Consider the following 19,658-nt stretch of genomic DNA (forward strand, 5'->3'; position numbering starts at 1 on the left):
TCTCCAGGGTACCTCAGAGGCCCAACTTTTACCAGGAATACCCTTTGTATATTAAAGACAAAGTGTTATATAAATATTGTTTCAGAAGCTTGTCTATCTTGTAGCATTTACAATTTCAGCTAAAGATAGATTGCTTCTTTAAGTAGTACTGTGTGTAACTAACTAATATATCTACTATATAACAACTTCAGTACTGGGGCGGACTGTAACCTTTAAATGTCTGGCACATGTTGATGCCTAACTTCTAAGTTATTTAAGAAGAAACTCTGAAGTTCCCACTGCACATCTGGCAAGAATTCCTGCTTCAGGTAGATAAAAGACTTTGCCTTCCAGTGGGAGGGAAGTAGAGTAGCATCACTTCTTTACAGAAGTAGGTCCTTTGAAACAACAGTGAGCCTTAGTGCAAGAGCTGGTATTGTTCCCGGCTGCTGCTTTGTTGGGAAGAGCAGCCTCTGACTGTAAACATCACTTGTTCCTGTTCCCTGGGAAGCCTCATTAGTGGACTTTGAATGTTCTTAGAAAAAGATGGATTAAGACTTCTCAAAATCCTTTCCTATTCTGACTAGATTTCTTGGCAAAGGATTAATTCATCCTGGCCTGACTACGGTCTGCTGATCTGAACATATTTACAGGATGGTAAATTTTTGCCCTGCATCCTGGTGGTTTTTTTAAGGAAGCAGCCAAGAATGTTGTACAATCATTATCCACAACCTGCGATGATAGGAAACCAAATAGGAGTTATGGGTGTTTTACCCTGACATTGCAGGTATCTTGGCAATACCGATTTTTGATATGGTGTGGATAAACAAAGTCTGAGGAATACCATAAGTGGAAATAAAAACATTTCTGTAGAATCAGAAGAAACAAATTTCAAGTGTTGACAACACTAAAAATTACTTGATGGTTAATAGTGGTAAGTGAAATTCACCTGACCAAAAAAAAAAAACCACACCACTAAACCCACAGCATTTAAATTTTAATTACTGCCCTTATCTGCTTTCTTTATCACATCAATAAAAATAGTGGTATATCTTGAGCTTATATTTTTGTGTTTTGCATGCCTACTGCTCTGCTTCTCTGTTTTTATAGTGGGCTGTTAGGAATATTAAATGTTGATGTAATCATACATATCTGTTTGGCAAGCTTTTAAGTTACACACAGATTATATAAAGCCATTTATAAATCTAAGGTAGCTGCTGTGTAAACTTCACTCATTTCCCTAGTTTCTTGTTTGCCACCTTCCCCCCAAACTAAGGCACAATTCTAGGCCCTTTAGCAGCTTTATGCAGCTGTTCATACATATACTGAAGTGCTCTTCATTACATTCTTTCTGCAGAAAGCCACTTGCACTGTTAAACATCTCCTAGGCTACTAGGAAATTTCGATTATTATTGTTTAATTTTCTTAACTTACTGTATGCTTTTAGTTTCTTAACCTGTTTGCAGCACTGCTTAGGAATCATAATCACATACTAAGAATCATAAGGTCTATCTCACTGTATAATGTTACCTACCTACAAATACGAAAGAATTCGGAGTCTTGCTCCATAATTCAGCGTGAATTTCAAAAAGCACTTCTGTAAGTACTCGTGTTTGGCTCAGTCACCCCCGCCCACAGCAGAAGCCATCCCCTGACTATTGTGGGAGAAAAGCCAACACATAATACATTGCTTGTAAAGGTAAGTAAGGGTACCGAGACTGGTACTCCCACTGTTTTATAGGCACCATTTTCACAGCACAAAGACAATGCAAGACACCTTTTGTTGTATACGTCTTCATAAGACTATATTCCTAAAACTGATTATTCATAGGAACATATTTTAAGCTACGTATTTGTGGACTGGAAGAATTTCATTATCCTTGTAAAAAGTAACATTATCACCCCTTTGTCTAATAAAGAGGTGGAAAATGCTTGCAAGATCACAAAGGCTTCCTGTAAGCTTTATCAACTATTACAGATTTCAGATTAAACCGTACAGGGGACTTTACTGATATGAAGACACCTGGAAGGCATTTTAGCATCATACCAGATAAAAAGTACTCTAGGGAGCCATCTCTCTTTTTAATGAGGTAACATCCCACTGATTTCAACATCTCCCTGTTTTGCACACCTTGTGTATTCTTCCTTTCCTTCCCCATTCAAACAATTTCCAATAGCCGCTCTCTTACAGAAAGAAGCTTCACTTCTTTCTGTCTGACAGCTATAAAATGTTTAGAAGCTGTTAGTGTGTTTTATATTGTTATGTAGATGATGGTAGGAAGTTGAAAATGCTATGGATGCCTCCAGATCCACTTAGACTTACTGTGCAAGCTGCTCATTTCATTCCAGAAGGTGCAGGAAACTGATGGAGGTGCCAGCATGTACTCAGACTGAGATACATCCTGCAGTGCAGTCTTCAGGTAAACAGTGTCAGGCAGATATATTGGGCTGACAGTGGAATATGGGTCTTTTGTAACATGAATTAGAGATCTCTGTTTATTGGGGGAGAGATTCTGTATCACCAGTTTCACCATTTCCTCCTTCTGAACTCAAGGCAGGCTCTGAAGTAGAGCAGAAAATTTTTATGAAGCCTTTCAGCAATGCTTCTTTAACAATTAAAGACTCTAAAACATTAAAGAATTCACTAGATGCTGCATGAATTTTCTGCATAAAGTCATGGTGTTGGATCGCAGAGACCAAGAGTCAGGTTACATATTAGCACCCTCCATTCAATAGCACCCCCAATACTGTCCCCTCCCATCAGCCGGGCCTAGAACACTACACAAATTTTAATCAAGTTCCACAAGAAATGGGTGAGATAAGGAAAATAACAGGTATCAACAGCTTATGAAAAATAAAAACAAATCTCATAAAAATTATGTCCCCAAAGATAAATAAACACTCTTGGGAAGAGCTAGAAGTTGTCATCCCAGATTCTTCCTCCATAAATTTAATTGGTAGATTATGCTGCCTTTTAATACATGAAATTAGTAAATACAGAAGATAAAAATAGTCCTTTTGAGGCTACGTTGGAAAACAAGAAAATAGACACGATGCTTAAGCTTTTAACTAAGTAATGAAGTCTTCTTTACAGCTTTTTTATACAGGAAAATTTTTTCAGCATCTGACTTCAATTCAGAAAATTCTCCTAGGGCTGAATACTTGCATCTACTAGAAACTTCAAAATACCTTTTTTTTTTTTTTTTTTGGAACATACCATAAAGTCTGAACATAAACACTCAGCCAAGAAATATGATAGAAACCATATACAGACAGGTCCCAAGCAGCTACAAAATTCCAGTTAGCAAGATCCCTCAAAATCTGAGCATATGCAAATGAAATTTCAACAAACCTTCATTCTCATCACTTCAAAACAAAGGAGGCACACAGGAGAGAAAAGGAGAGTAAGTTTCTGACAGAGACTTGAACCTCTTGGAAAGGCCTTTCCTCCCTTTATGAACTACTGCAAAACTACAGAAGAGAAGCATGCTGGTTCTTAGGGTGTTAATTGACAAAGTAAATGGGACTAACTACTCTTCCAGGTGGTCTTAACTTCTGTTAAGTAAAATCTAGTTTGACAACTAGAGCCTCAGAGTGATACCTATCACATATTTTATCATCATTAACTGACAATCATTAATGGAGTTCTGTAGACTTACATAAGCTTTTCTAAACAAAGGTTTAGAAGAACACTGAAGGTTTACTCAAATTGGTTCTTTAAAGAAAGATTTGCACTAAGGAACTGTATCTGGAAGAAAATTAAAGCTATCTGAGGCAAAAGCTGACTGAAAGGTTATAGGAAATACAGACAGAACGGTATAAGCATTATTATGCTTTGGATGTGGGTGTTTTCAAGTAATGCAGTGGAAAAAAAAAAAAAAGGTATAATCCCTGACCAACGTTCAGGTAAACTGGCTGTGAATATGAGGAATATGTGGGTTTACAGCTGAGACAATCTTTCTCACCAGGCTGCAGAAAACAGACCTCATCTTGGGCTAGAGGAGCCCAGGTGCCTGCCTCCCTGTTGATGGAGGCTGCCTGCCTTTGGTGACCTCAGCCTGGACCTCTTCTGACTTGCCTCTCTCTTGCCTGCCCGGGGAATGCTCACTTCCACTTACATTCTAAATAAAAGCAAGCCTGTAGACAGAGAAGTCAGAAAATCAGGTTCCTGAGAATGAACAAAGTCAGCAACAGCTGGGTCAGGTGTCTTAGTCCATCTGCAACTGTGCCAGCCCCTTAAGTCTTCATTCAGTTTGAATGCCATTCCTTCAAAAGATCCCCAGAAAATCTGAGAAGCAAAATGCTCAACAGCAAGGGACAACGTTATGTTGATTTTAACAGTAGTCTACTTTCCTGCAAGTCTGCTATAGTGGGAAGATGAGGCCCTTCTCTAGTCATACCACATTATTAAAAAGAGTTAATATTGAGAAATGTATAAAAACTCAGCATTTGGGCTGATTATACTCTTAAATTAGTTGCATGTGTCTCAGTTAGGTTTTATTTTTATAAAGACAGGGGGCAAATTTCCTAGTGGAAATTCCCAGTGATGGTTTTAGCTGTGTACTCCTTGGTATTAAGAGTTTTTTCTTCAAACCTATACACTAATAACAGCAGGATAACCTGGCTGGTTTTTGAAGCAGTAGAACATAAATATTTTCAAACCCTTAAAAATGAATAATTTGGCCCAGTGATTTAAAAACAAAATTTGTCTCAATACCAATAACTTTTAGCAAAACAAACAAACAACAAACAAACAAACAAACAAAAAAACCACCTTCTGAAAGAAGGACAGCTGCTTTTCCTGTATGGAAAATACAGAAGTATTCAGGCATGGCCTCAGCTACCAAGTTTTGAAGGCACTGTGCCGATGACACTGCTCATAGAGAATAAGTCTGGAGAAGAGCTTAAGACCAAAAGCAGTGAGATCCATACACTGAGATTATAGAATCATAGAATCATTACGACTGGAAAAGGCCAGCAAGATCATCTGGTCCAACCACCCCCCTACCAACAGTATCACCCGCTAAACCGTGTCCCTAAGCACCACGTCCAACCTTGCCTTAACAACCCCAGGGACAATGACTCCAACACCTCCAGAGATGAACCATATCTCTAACAGCATTTTCTTAGTTTGCATTAATTAAATCAGAACAGGTCTGTGCAGGAGCCTCTTAGTTTAACATACAGTTCTATCCACCCTGCAATAAGAATGTGAAATTCCACTCTTGACAGTTTTCAGCTAAACAACATTGATTTCACATGTGGATTATGTCCCTGGTGGAGACAGTCCTGTAAATGTATACCATCAAATTAAATCAGTATATTTTTCTGTCTGGGAATACCCACATAAATCATGATGTAATTCACGGGGTTTTTTCATTTTTTATTTTTTAAAAAATACCTTGTTTAGGAAAAGAGAACAAGGATGTGACTAGTAGTTGTAAAGAGAAGTAAAATAAGGAAGGAATAAAATCATGCAGTAAATAAGTGACTTTTACAAATACAATAAATCCAATAAAATTTCAGTGATTTCATGGCCTGCTTCTATTCCTTCTCACTCAAGAGCAAAAATAAAGTAGTCCTATCTGAATTACTTAGATTCACTTTTTTTACTAATTTACAGAAGCCCTAATAAAACCAGAACCTCAAATCTTGTATAGCCATCTACACATTACCAAGTGGGTGTATGACACTACAGAATCAACTTAGTACATTTCATATTCAAAACTTATATTAATAAACAGTTTGCATATGTTGCGAACTATGTGTTTCTTGTTTGTTTTGTCTCAGTGTTTCAGCACTATGGTTTCTGAAAACATGGAGATTATGAGAGCGAATGGTAACAGGCATTTTTAAACATATAACAGTTTAAATTATGACCCAGCATAGCATTAGGACATGACAGATAGTGTCCAAATGTGCTAGAAAGCCACAACCCTTAAACTTCCCTCTTTCTGATGTTGTGTCATCTGCTTCTTTAAAAATCCCATGTCTGCCTCTCTCTTTTCACTCACTGCTCCAGATGAAAAAACATAACAAGCAACACTTCCACCCAAAAAAAAAAGCACAAAAAGGAAAAGTTCAGTTGATCTCAAATAAAGAGATTACATGGAAAGCAAAAACATAAGAGTTTTGCAACAAAAATCTAGCGCAGTTATGGTGCTGATGACTAGCATAAGCTAGGGTCTGAGAACAAAAAAGCAAAATATTTTGGTTCTTCATATACATTAAAATATGTGCTGTATAATTTCAGAGTATATTTGAAATTGATGTTTTACAGAAAGCTCATCTGTCAAGCTGGATATAGCGTTTGGGGATATCTCATTGCTCTCTATGTCAATAAGAACCCCTTTGAGAAAAGGGAAAGAAGTGGTCCTTGGACCAGTTTCTACCACAAAGTAAATGCAGACTCATAGTTAAACCCATATTTAATAAGGCCTAAAGATTCCTTCATTTTTACTAGCACCAGTGTATCCTTTAAGTGTGTATCCCATGTTACTGGTAGTGGCAAAAGTGCAAATGCACACACACATTTTCACCACATCAGAGGTACGTTAGTCAACACGAGCCTTGGAAAGTCTGCAACACACAGCCAGTGCTGTATGGTTCTACCCTGTCGCTGCAGTGGTTAACAGCTGGGGGTGTAGTTGTTTCATACCTGGAAATTATGATGCTCTGAGAATTTAACTCTGGATGTCAGCAGGAAAGTTTTCTTTGGAATTTTAAACCAGAATTGCTGTGAAATACACTGAGCTGGCTGGCAGAAGATACCATTAGCTGATGATTGTTTCCTTTGCAGAGAGGGTCAGGTCTTATGGAGAAAACAAAGTTCCTGTATGAATCGTAGTTTTAAGCCCGCTGATGAAGAACGTACTACGGCTGACCGATGTAGGTCTCGCATGCATATCCATATCTCATATACCTTGAACCAGATTTTCTTTTCATTATCAAATTAACTTCATAAAGCTTAAGTTCTTATATAAGCAGTGCAAACAAAATTAGTATATATGTCCTTTTAGATATATGTCCTTAGAGTTGCGCGGCTATATAAAGTTTAAAAATAAATGCAAATGATTTGGAAGTAGGTGATTTAAAACTCAGTTCCAAGTTCCTCAGGTTCAAACTTGTTATAAGCCACATACCTTCAAATTATAAATGTGGCTTGTAATTGAAAACTCTTCTGAAAATCTCTTTCAGATCTGGAGACAAATTACGCTCTTTTAGGACCGGAAGGTGACTTTTGATCTGTTTCAGTAGTACAGGTTTTTGCACCCAGAGGTTAATGATGTGTAGGAAAGCTGTTCATTCAAGCAGCACATCAGGTATTGCTTACACGATATTACACCAACACTAAAGAAAAAGTTTCCAGACATCAGATCTATCTTAAAAATTGAAAACAGAAACTGGGATTACAAAGCTAGTTTAGCTAGCAGTGTAGAAGGAAAATCTCTGAATTTGAATTAGGACAGAAGTAATTGAGATGACTATTATTTGCTGTCTTTCTTCTGAAAGCACTATTGAAGGCAACTTAGTCATAGACCCGGTCGCTCATCTTCAAATCTAAGACACTTGAAAGAAAAAGAAAAAAACAAAAAAAAATTATACTTTTTGTAATACTTCCAAGAGCAGTAACTCCAGTTATAAAGCTGGAGTTGAGTCTCTGGATATATTCAACTCAAATGTGTGTTTTGCAATTTAAAAATGTCATGAAATGTCATGAAGAGAAAATGAAGTCTCTAGACAGATTAATATTTTTAATGTGAAGATAAATTTACATTGGATTTTTTTTTTTTTTTTGCTAATATAGTTAGACCTGTGAAACTTTCCTGGCCAAAAACTTTCTGTATAGTTGTTTGATGTTCCAGCTTTGCTTTTGTAGGACAGTTCACTTATTTAACACAAGTATTCTATATGGGGGAAAAAAAGAAAAAAAAGGTTATGAGGCATGTTTTTTCTTATATTAATTCCCCTTGCATCTAAAAGCAAATTATCATAAACATTTTCATCTGGAACTACTGTTCTGAAGGATATATGAACCTAAGGATACAAAAATAATCTACCATTAATTCTGTCAATTACAGGAACATTTAAAAAGTTATTTTATACTAACAGAATGTTTTAATTTTTATTAACTAAATTTTCTTCATTGTACTTCACAGTGTCAGTTACTTTCCACTTCTATACTGACAGAGAGAACCAGGGAGAGTTGAGGAAACAGTACTGAATGGAATTATAAAACCCAGCCGAGTAGGAGGCTATTAAAAACACAACTGAAAGGGGAATTAGTTGCTGAGCAAAAACTATGGAAATGTGTCAAACACAGGCCGTATTTGCCAAGTGATCAAGACAAAATGTAAAGCTTTTATAGATGCTATGTACCATGGCAGTTTAATTTAACAGCATTTTTATTTGCAACATTCCTTTTTATATAACTGACTTTTCTTTCAGGGTTAAATCAGGACAAGATATGAATGTCAGCTACAAGTGACAGAGAAAAGAGGGATGGCAGAAGAGACTAACAAAAGCTGCTCTCCTGCTTGCCCCTCTCGAATAGGAGTCTGTACCACTGATCACCGGCAAATAACCAGAGAGGCAGAAAAAAAATTGCCTCTGTTTCTTTCTTGGCAGAAAGAAAATGTGTTTCTGTGTATTTGTTAGTTTCTTTAGACTTCTAATTTCTTCTATGCCATCAAGGCTAAGACCAGAAAAGTGTCTGTCTCCATCCTTTCTTTCAAGTAGCTCATAAAGGCCTGCATGAGTCTGGTATTATGTGTGTCAGATTCCTGGTTAGATTGAATCATTAAGCCTTAGTCAATTCATGGGTAAAGCAGCCCCTATTTATATTCAGAAAGTGTCTGTGTTCCAGTTCTTAGGGCTACCTCCTTTCTTTTCTAGAAGATGCAAGTATCGAAACCTTTATCATACATAGGAATTAGAACAAGCAATGAAAGAGGAAATCCTCACTGTGTGCTTAATCAAAACCTCAAGTTACAGATTCAAAACTGTTAGTGAGCTGTGCACCACTACACGACTTCCCATTTAATGCAGGAAGCCTTTTCAAGTAGAGTAATGAACTTGCTAAACTCTGAATGATTTCGGACAAGAACGTATAAAGTATTCAGAAACATTTAAGACAAAAGAACAGAGGGGCTGGAGACAATCTTAGATTTTGGGGACACAGTTTTGGATTGGACACAAGATAGCAAGACTGGATATAAGCAGAATTGTGCAGTGAGGGTTTAAGGCTATGTCAAAAGAGATTGGAAGCTGAAATCCAGCCAATTCCGGCCTCTCTTACTGGAATTTCACCTCCCTTTTAATTCCTGTCTCTGCCTGGCAGTACTAAGTGTTTGCAAAAGTAACACCTCAGGTTCAAAGGACTGCAGAATTCTTCCTGAGATTTTAAAATTCCAAGGTGATAGAAACTCAGCTCAAGCCTCTGTTGTGTATCAAGGATGCCTACGCCAAGCATGCCTCACAACAGGAGAGAGGCAAGAAAGGATCCTGTGAAATATTTTAAAAATGCAGTCCAAGATTTTCTTTGCCTATTTTACATTTTAATTGCAAGACCTGGAGACTCTTAAAATTCCAACCAGATTAAGAACAAAGGAAAGTAATATGTAAGATTAGAACTAGGTGCTATAAAATTTTATGCCTCTTTTTACTAAAGCATTTCAGGAAAATTTATCAGGGCTGATCATTATTAAAAAAAAAAAAAAAAAAAAAAGGAAATGCTATCAAGGAAAGCAACAGTAGATCCACCACAGTCCCAATTTTAATTTTATTGGGACTGCTAATTATCAGCACACCATTATCTACCTTCAATACGTGCTGCACAATACTGTATTTGATCAAGGAAATTATCAGCACAAATGCTACAGGATATTCATCAGGAAAGGCAAAGCTATCTCTACCAATCTAAATCTTTCCAAATCTTTTCATATCTATCAAAAACGAATGTGCTGGAGCTGCATAGAGTGAATGGAGTTGTTATCAAGTTGATAGCGTACACTCTGAGCTTTGTAAGCACAAAGGAAACTATGCAAGTTGGACAGTCAGGTTTTGCACTAAATTAGGACTTGCACTAAAGAATGGAACAACCTCCAAGCAGATTACCTGCTGGACGTACACGTATGGAATTCAGGAGCAGGTATATTGTGCTGTATCTGTGTATCTACAGGACTGTAAGTATGCTTCTCTATTATTATCAGATACAACTTGGTTCTATTTACTTCTTTTTTCTTAGGCTCTCTCCCCAAAAGCCAAAGGGAAAAAAATAAAAACAATAATTGTGCTGAATTGCAGGGGAAGAATATATTTGCTCTGCATATCATTTGAACATTAGTCTCAAAGAAGTTCTTCTAACTCTGAGAAGCTAAGTTAGAAGAGGAAACTTTTATAAGAAGTCCTGTTTTCAACCCTCTGTTTGAACAGTTGAAGTGCTGCTATTTTTAATGAATCGGACTTGATTACATAAGTACCAAATTCCATGTTAGTTTCATGAATGCCCCTCATGGGCCCATGAACTCAGCAACCTCTTTCTCAAGTTCTTAAGCATTATGTTTCTTAAGGTGTCCCTGATGGACAACAGTTTACAAAGATTCCACAGCTAACACTCACCTGATCACATTCTTTAGATAAGAAATAGTTTTTCTTCAAAACTTTGTCCCCAGCATCTTTGTGGGAGTTTCAGACGTATTTGTGCTGGTACTAAAGTAACTCCTAAGACCCTGCTTTATAAACCTGGAAAAGTCTAAAAGGATTTTGCCAAATCTTTGGGACTTCTTAGGTGACAATTCACAGCATTTGACTGTGGTACTGACCTATTTATGAACTGACAAGTTTTTGTCTCAAATTGCCTGTAAGTTAATGATTAACCACAAAACTCAGGGCATGTAGCATTTGAGATATGTTAAGGATTTTTCTTCTGAAGGAATCTTTGTTGCAGAATTGTTATCTGTTATAACGGTGCAATAGATGCTCTCTCTTTTATTTGTAGTTTATTGTGTCCTGTATGTTGTGTTCTGCTATTAAGAAAGGGAGAAAAAGAATGAGTGAGAGGCATAGAAAGCAGGAGCCTGCAGTACAAGCAGAGACTGGGAGACTGCTGAGATCAGGGAAAAAACATACAGCTAGTTCTCCAAAAGGTTAAAAAAAAAAAAAAAAAGTTTTTTTCTAGGGACCTAGAAGGACTCTATCAAGTGTATTGCAGCCCATGAAAGACTGGGGAAAAGTACAAGCCTAGAGGACAGGACTGTCTTTTGGAGGAAAGGAGGAGTCTAAATGCAAGTTTGTTTTGAGTTTACAAAACACTTTGGGTAGGCAATGTATGAAAAAGACCCAGGCAACTGTACTTCAAAATTTGCATTAACCTGTGGACTTGCTACCAGCAGAAATACAACGTCACCAAAGCTCTGAAGAGCCTAAGTTCGTAACTGGAAGCTTACAGGGTTGTTTTTATTTTTTGGCTGTCCAGGTGTCCTAGAGAGCCAAGGAGTATTTTCTCTTTATATGAAAGGTACTTTTCCTCCTACACTGACAATTGGTTTATCAACCAGTTACAACCAAGACAGACCAAATTAGGAGCTGGAGGGGAGGCACATAGTCCAAGATGTTCCTGCTAGTATCAGCAGAAGTCAGTATGGCCCAGTAGGGTTTAGATGATGCAGAATGATACCAGGAAATAAAAATTGATCTAATGTTATTTAGAAGTTAAGTATCACAGAGAAAGAACAATTATAATTGGGCTACAAATAAAATCAGGTTTCCAATATTAAAACAGGTATGCTGTCTCTAGCTGTTCAGAGAATCATTTGAAATCACACTTTTTTATGAGCAAAATCATTTGAACTTTCAGACTGATTAATACTATTCATTTTCAGTTTTTCTTTTTTCAAAGGCAAACATTCAGTTTAAGAACCATTTTCTTTACGATGTGCTTTACGTTCCATTCAAATACACTCACAAAGCTCCAAATGCAGCTAATCAAACTGCTATGTTTTGAAGGTAACACTTGGGAATGCCAGAATTAAGGCTCTACAAGAGATCATAACTTGCCTTCTATTGCATTAAAAGAATATAATAATACAGTTGTTTTAAATTTCTTGAGACTTTCGGGGTTCAACATTCAACACTTGGCTGCAAACCACAAAGATTTTCTAACTAAACACGGGTTACTGGAAGTTTCACTTCACCCCTTCTTTACTAACTCCTTAATCAACCCACACAGGTCAGTGAAGTGTACTGTTAGCCCTCTGATATAGTGAAAGAATGCATTTGGATGCTGGCCACTACAGGAGGATTGCTCCACACAGAGGAATGTGTTGCCTGAGTTCTTACCAGTTTTTGCTGTAATCAGCCAGGCTAGAGCTGGCTGAGTTAAAATTGGTTATGACTTTCAGACACAGACAACGAGTATGTCTGTCAAGACCAGTGCAGTGTATTGATATTCAAGAAAACCACTTCAGACTTTGTCCCTAGATCAGACCTATGATGGTTCTTACCCTTTGTATTGGACAGCTAAGAAGCTGGTTAGTAACAGTGATGTCCCCCCTATTCGGCATAGCTTGTTAGCAGAGCTTAAACTTTAAGATCCTTACAATGACTCTGTGATCTGAGCTGACAAATAGCCTAAAGGAGCAGAGAACATCTAATAGGTGATATGGTCTCTGCCAGTATTCTGTCAATACTAACTGACACCAGAGAACTCAAATCCTTCTTTCATTCTTTCTTTCTCCTTTTTTTTTTTTTCTTCACTTCTTTCCACATCTTTCAGAAGATCTGGAAGGTAGACTTCACTCTTGTCATGATGATGACTTCTGAGCTCAAACCAATGGGGCACCATTAACCATTTAAGTTTTTTAACACTTTTTTTTTTTGTTCCTATTTTAAGAAGGTTTCCAATCTGACTCTGAGGGACAAGTGCATTTATTTCACTAAATTGTATGCCTAATCTACATTGGTTTTGTATCATTTTAAAGTAATGTTTCTTTACAATAATATTTAATTATTCAGTAAATCGTAAGCAATTATGTCACATTAAATAGATATGCCTAGGATTTGGGTATTGTTCTTTCCATTAGTATTTTATTAAAGAAAAAGATAAGAAGATGAGTAAGAAGGTGAATATGAAGATAACAATAAGAATACTTCAGTTGTATTTTTCTGAAAAAATACCGTTATTTATTTTCAAAATCTCTAAACAAAACACTTTTTTAATCACATAGGGTAACTAATATTATAAGTACATTTCTAACTACTACTGGCATGATTTGTTTTCTGAGGAAACAAGAATCATAAGGATACTAAATTCCAGTGATAACAAAAATATACTAAATTAGCTAAGTTAATTGCAATACAAACTTAAAAAGTGCAAAACAAAGATTGTACTGTGACAATCATTACAAATCAGCCATTTCCCATTGTGCAGGAAGCTTTCAAAACTTCAAGGACTACCTCTGACCAAGGAAGCAATCAGTGCTGGGTCTCGTAGTAACCTGTAGTACCATACAAACTTACCTAATGTTTTACAGGAAGGAGACAAATGCAGTATTTTGATGAAAGTATAGAAAGTATACAGAACATATATGAAAGTAAATAGAAAGATGACTGACAGGACACAGCAATCTACAGTCTGATACCTGGGGAAGAAAAGTGTATCTACCTAATGTCATCATTAGTGCACAGACTGTAATTCAAACACATGATAGTGAAAAAGTTGTCTATATATTCCTGGGCTAAACAGGAACTTGGGATACATCTTAAAAAGTCAAATCTATGTTTGATAATCTCATTGACTCTCCTTGGGTGTGAGACAGAAAAGCAGACTTGGGAAGTGGAGAAATCATTTCAGAAGGAAATCCCCTGAACTGTAGAAGGGACAAGCTACCAGTGGGAGTTACACTGGTGCAGCAGGCTAATTCTGTCTGATTATCAAATCCAGAATTAGTCTCCTGTAATAGCTAAGATGATCCATTCTCTAATTATCTTTAATCTATTCACCCCCAAATCAGCAGTAAAGGAAGCATCAACAGAGTACTGTAATGTCAAAGAACAGAGATACAGCATATTAAAGAAACTATCACTTTAATTTTGCAGGGTACTTTCCGTACAGATACGTTTTGTTCCTAGCAAGTAACTCGAAAAGAGAGCAATACAATAGCATTAAACATTATAACAGCCAAATCAAACAAGGTTCAGTTTACCTTTTCATCTCCCACAGTTCTTAAGAATGCATGTAATGACAGACTGGGAACCACACTTGTTCAAACTGAAGCTTGCCTGACCTTGAAGGCATGTTCACAACAATATTTTTAGAGCACAGAACTTGACTTCCATTTTCTTCATGGAGAAGTTGCGTATGCCACATCTAATATAAAAAGTCCGATTTTTTTTAACGATTGAGTGGGAAAGGAAATGATTTCCACTAGCAGCTATAAATAACTGCTTAGTAGAATTAATTTATTCCAGTTACTTCATTAAAAAGTCATGAGCTGTGACTGGATTTGACATGAAAATAGATTCATTAGTGGACATGCCTTCTGTTAAACAGGAACCTTGTCACTTAATACTGAAGTTGCTCACTTTTTTTTCTTTTTTCCCCAGTTTGGCCACTTATGTTTGGAAACCAAACCCAAAATAAATTGCAGGGAGAAAAAACGATTTTTTGTTTTTTTGACTCATGCATGAAGAATGTATACTGGCCTAGGTGAAAGAATGTTAAACCTTAATTTGACCTCACATATATTGAAATGTAACAGGAGTTCCTCTACTGTTGTCACTGGTGATGAAATTTGCAAAAGCAAGCTAGCTGGGATTAGGCATACTGGCTTTGCCAATGAGTATCCCTTCCTCATGAGCTCAGGCATGAAAAGAAAACATATGTAAATAAGGTCTGGGAGTTGCACCTGCGTCACGTCTATCATCATTTGGAAAATAAAATCTTACAAGAGAGATGCAAAAGAACTGCAAGATTAATTAATGTAATTAAGATACTCTGGGGTAAGGGAATTACTCTAAGAGTTCTCCACAACTGTGCTGGAACACAGGAGCAAAGGGAAGACAGACAGCATTGCAGTGCTGAACAATAGTGCAACCTCCTAACAGTTTGGTAAAGCTAACCAAAAACATCTAGGCACAGAAGGAATTGATACAATTCAGTGCTTTTCTCTGTCTCGACAGTTTCTGTTGTATTTCAGTGACATTAAATTGCTTGCCCTCTGGCAGGAGTGCCATAAACAAACACAGCTGTGTGCAGCGTCACACCAGCACCTTACTGCTCCTGACCACATACCTGTGGCATTGCCATAGTCACTCAGATGCACAGAAGAACAGATGCTGAGAAGACTTCCATGCATCAAACTAAGCAAAGAATAGCTTAAATTTTCATTTAGACAATCTCTTTTACTGCAAAGCATCCCCGAAGACAACAAAAATTAAATGTACACAAATCTGTATCTCGGGTTCCTCTTCGAGAAATAATGCTGTGAAACAATTTCTGAAAAGGATGGTAAATGCATCCCACACCATTCCATGAGCAGGAAACAGAAAAGCAGCCAGTAAGTTGGAGTTAACACCAAAGACATGTCCACAGGATTTCCAGCATGCACACAGCTCACAGCCTCCCCCTGGCACGGCTCCCCAGCAGGCACCCTTCCACACAACCAGATCCCAGAGCCAGCGCAGACCCAAAAGCTCCCACAAGCTTTGTTCTTCTGCTAGTTTTCTGGTTTTCATTTATCAGTGTAAGTGAGAGAATGTGTGTACAATAAATGTGATAACAAAATTTAAAAGCACAGTATGAGAAACTCCTAAAAGATTTGCTTCAGGAATTCTAATATCGACCAGTAATTCCTATCGTACGTGGGATCTCACTTTGTGAAATACCTGTTTTGTTGATATCAGCTTAGCTCCTTCACCACACCTCATTCATCACGCCGCTCAGCAGCTATGTAAGCAGGCCAGCAGCAGTCGGAGCACTGCAGAGCAGCGCAGCGACCCGAGAACTGCTGACCAGTGCCCGACCCCACCAGCTCCCACGCCTGGGCTCACGGCCACCCGCGCTACCCTGGTGCAGGTCCTTCACACAAATCAGTTACTTAGCTTTTAGCCATATATGAAGTATCTAAATCCTGATATCAATTTTCTGTATTTTTCCTTTATCTTCACTAGAGACATTCCATAGATAAATTTTTTTCTTTGCTTAATTAAAAAAAAAAAAAAAGGAAGCACAAGCCTGTGATTGTGGCATAAACCGCAGAAATCAGTATAAAATGAAGACATAGTACATTCCTGACTTCACCACGGGTTTTCAGCACGTCCATAGGAAAGCTGGGTAAATACAGTTTCCTTCCAGTGTATAAAATGGTTGGAATACAACTCATAACATGTAAATAAGCTAAGTTAGTTGATCATTTTGAGGTATTTACATGCAGAGGAAAAAGCAGTGTTGATGTAAACTTGCTCTCATTTCAAGATTTTTGAATGGTCTTTTCCTTTTAGAAATTTGGTTGGAACTGAAAAAGATTGAAAGAACAACAAAGAACTATGCTGGGTACATACAGTGTATGTTATTGAATTTCACAGCCTATTTACTACCATAAAAGCAAACATATTGTAACTGGCAAGTATTTCCACTTACCAAATACAGTAATTATAGTACTGCTAAATCATGATGTTTAAAAGGCAGCAGTATTTGTAAGTCCATGTATGCCTTTCCAGTAGTGTACTTGATTGAGCAGCTCTGTGATATAAATGTTCAGGTATTTATAGAAGAAGGTACCAAAGTCACTGAATGCTCCCTAAACTTCTGTTTTATCTAAATAAATATATTTTATTGTATATGTAAATTCATTAGCCAGTAATATGCATTGCTGAGACACATTAAAGATAGATCTAAAAAGCCAAGTGAATGGAGCAAATATCATGAGAAATTTCATTTTCAAAAAAGCTCCCAGGGATTTCAAATCTTACTCACACAAGTAGATTTTTCACTACTGGGCATGAGAACATTGCTGAGTTTCATGTTAGCATGGAATGATGAATGTTCTATAGCATTACAAAATTTCAGAACTTTAATAAGTATTACAAAATCTTACCTAAAATGTTGCAAAACTACCAGCATAGGGAAACTGATCTTTTACTGATGTTATCTGAGGCATTCTACTTCAACATCAATAATTATATATGATAGTACGCAAAATGTATGATGTTGAAATTGCTTTGCTAAGCAATAAAGTATTTCTTAGCTATCTCTAAGCTAACCAGTTTAGAGTTCTAGTAGATCACATAACAAAAATAAATACATGCATCTCTCTCCAGAAACCAGGAGTTTTCCAGATTTAGTTCCCCTTTTCTCCTCACCTTTCCCATAAGCTATATGTGGTTTGGTTCCATGGTGTACATATCAAAGAATGAAAATCTGTTGTCTGCTCCTAATCCAACAAACTTTCCCAATGGTGAATAACCTTGATTCCACTAAGCTCATCAGAGGGACACACAAAGTGGAAAAGGTCATCTCGCTAGCCCAAGGCGTGCAGCCAAGCTTTTGCTCTTGTATGTTTCCCACACTTTCAGTAAAGTCAAGATCATGGGCTCTACCAACAGAAATCTCCTGTTTATTTCAATATTTAAGTGGACTGATCTGATTTGCGTTAGATGCCTGTACTAGGAAAACATGGACTTCACCTTAGGAGAGAAATTTTTCTCTGCTGACTCTAAAATGAGCAGAGGATGACTAAATCAGCTATAGACATATACACACTAGATGCTTACATTTTGACATTCCACTGTGGAAGCCAAATTCTAAATTTCCATAGAAATTGCTGGACGTCTAAGTCAGCATAATGCTTGCCTGCACGCAGCAACACATCTTTAAAATAAGGGGAATTTTTCTGTCTTAAACAGGCTGTTGAAATACCATTAAAGCGGACAGGAAATGTGACCCAGAGTGTCACCGCTAAGTCACCAGCTGCTGAGCAGGCTCCCGGCTCAGAGGCATTACCCCTTGTCAGGCAGTGCCGGGCTCCCCTTACCTCCCACGGGTTGGTGCCTGGAGTTGGGCAGCATGGTGACTCTTATCCTTCGGTCAAATCTGCACCAAGACTTGATGGAAGAGGAGGAAGAAAGCAGAGGCGGCAGCAGCGGCTTTCCTCGCCTCTGTGCTTCTCCCTTCTCTGTCATCCCTTTCCCCTGATGACTTCATACAGCCACTGTCCCCGGAGCACGCTGCCTTCCTCCCACAGCTATCAAATTTTCCCTCCGACTTCCTTCCCTCGCCACGCAAAGTTTCACTGCTTCCTCCAGCCTCACACCCAACCTCCCCTGCTAGATCCATACAGGCCCTTCTGTTCAGGCCCTGCTTCCCAGCGCCCTGGTGAACTGGCAGCCTGCTCCCCTCATCCTGCAGTGCCCAACAGCCTCTAAAAGCCTCGCACTACTCAACAGGGGATGGATATCTTGCCGGAATCTGGAACAAGGTAACACTGGTCGAGGTGGTTATTCCAGACAGTCCGGAAGGTTCCTCGCCTATCTCAGGTATGGGCGGTCACAACAGAGGAGATGGCAGTGAGGAGAGGATATTGAGACCGTCTCCGTAACACAGCTGGCCTGCTTTCCATCTTTTGTGACTAAACTGCCAGGAAATTTAACTGGAATTAGAGCTTAAAGGTGATTTACGGTTTTATATAAAACCTCTTTTCTTTAAGAAAATGAGTGTCATTTCTCTTTGTGAAGACCTTTGGAAATCAACTATGATTTTGTAAGATCACGATCTTGAAAATCTAGTCACACAAGATCAGGATTCTACACAGAGCTAAAGGCATGCGAGCCTTTGGGCTGATGTCATGCTAGCGTACAGCTGCATGGAGACAGCGTTGAAATTTGATGAGAAAAACCAAGGGAGGAGAGTCAGGTGTACAGGTGGATTTTCATTAAGGTATGCTGATAATTTAAAAACCCCTGGCTTTAGGCACACCTTGAAACACGCCATGTGATGGAGGCTGTGAAGTTGATGTAGTTTGGTCCATACGTGTTTTACATGATGGGACAGAACCACTTGCTTGTATCTAAGCGTGCACCAAGCATGAAAGACAACTAAATGCGAAGCGTCCCTATTAGTCTTCTCCTACCCACACTTTCCAAGTATAAGTCTTTGTAAAGGCACCGAAACCCGAAGAAATGCCGGGTTAACACCGCAGGACGCACCTCCGGCGCGGGATCCCGCTTTGGGCGGGAGGCACAGCGCATTCCCCCCCCTGCAGGCCGGGCGCTCGGCGCGGTCGCAGCTCCCTCCAGGGCCCCGAGGCTGCGCCGGGGCGTGAGGCCCGCGAGCAGGGGCCTTCGCAGAGCCCCTCGGAGCGGGATCCTCCGCTGCCCGTGGAGCCTTCCAACAGAGCCCTGTAGGGGAAGGGTCAACAGGTCCCCGGTTTATGAAGGAGGTGAGGGAGAGAACCCGAAACTTCGCCTGGCGCCTGTGCGGACAGGTGAGCCCCGGCACGCGTCGCTCAGGCGTGAGGACAGGGAGAGAGAACCGAGGAGCAGTGTCACAGCGCGGCCCTCCGGTGCCGTCCGGTGCGGCGAGGCGAGGGCTGGCACACGCCCCCGGCACCCCGGAACGTGCCGCCCGGCCCCAGCAGCGCCCGTCGCGTCCCGCGGCCCGGCAGCAGGGACACCGGGGAGCA

The 19,658-nt window shown here is 38.9% G+C and overlaps 1 protein-coding gene across 5 annotated transcripts in view; it reads right to left on the reverse strand.

Annotated features, from left to right (window-relative positions):
- SLC44A3 (solute carrier family 44 member 3) overlaps nucleotides 1–19,625 on the reverse strand; it is a 104,939-nt gene extending 85,314 nt beyond the window's left edge. Inside the window, exon 1 of one of the 5 annotated variants that reach the window (XM_080602884.1) lies at nucleotides 19,183–19,625. In XM_080602884.1, the coding sequence (XP_080459010.1) occupies nucleotides 19,183–19,224 (42 nt within the window). In that variant the 5' untranslated portion in view covers nucleotides 19,225–19,625. Of the gene's footprint in view, nucleotides 1–3,331; nucleotides 3,353–15,864; nucleotides 16,026–18,011; nucleotides 18,573–19,182 lie in introns of those variants that run through there. The other 4 variants (XM_080602889.1, XM_080602890.1, XM_080602883.1 and 1 more) reach the window with 4 other exon arrangements.
- Nucleotides 19,626–19,658: the final 33 nt, after the last annotated feature.

The sequence above is a fragment of the Anser brachyrhynchus genome, assembly GCF_964034855.1.
Source record: "Anser brachyrhynchus genome assembly, chromosome: 8".
Taxonomy (NCBI): Eukaryota; Metazoa; Chordata; class Aves; order Anseriformes; family Anatidae; genus Anser; species Anser brachyrhynchus.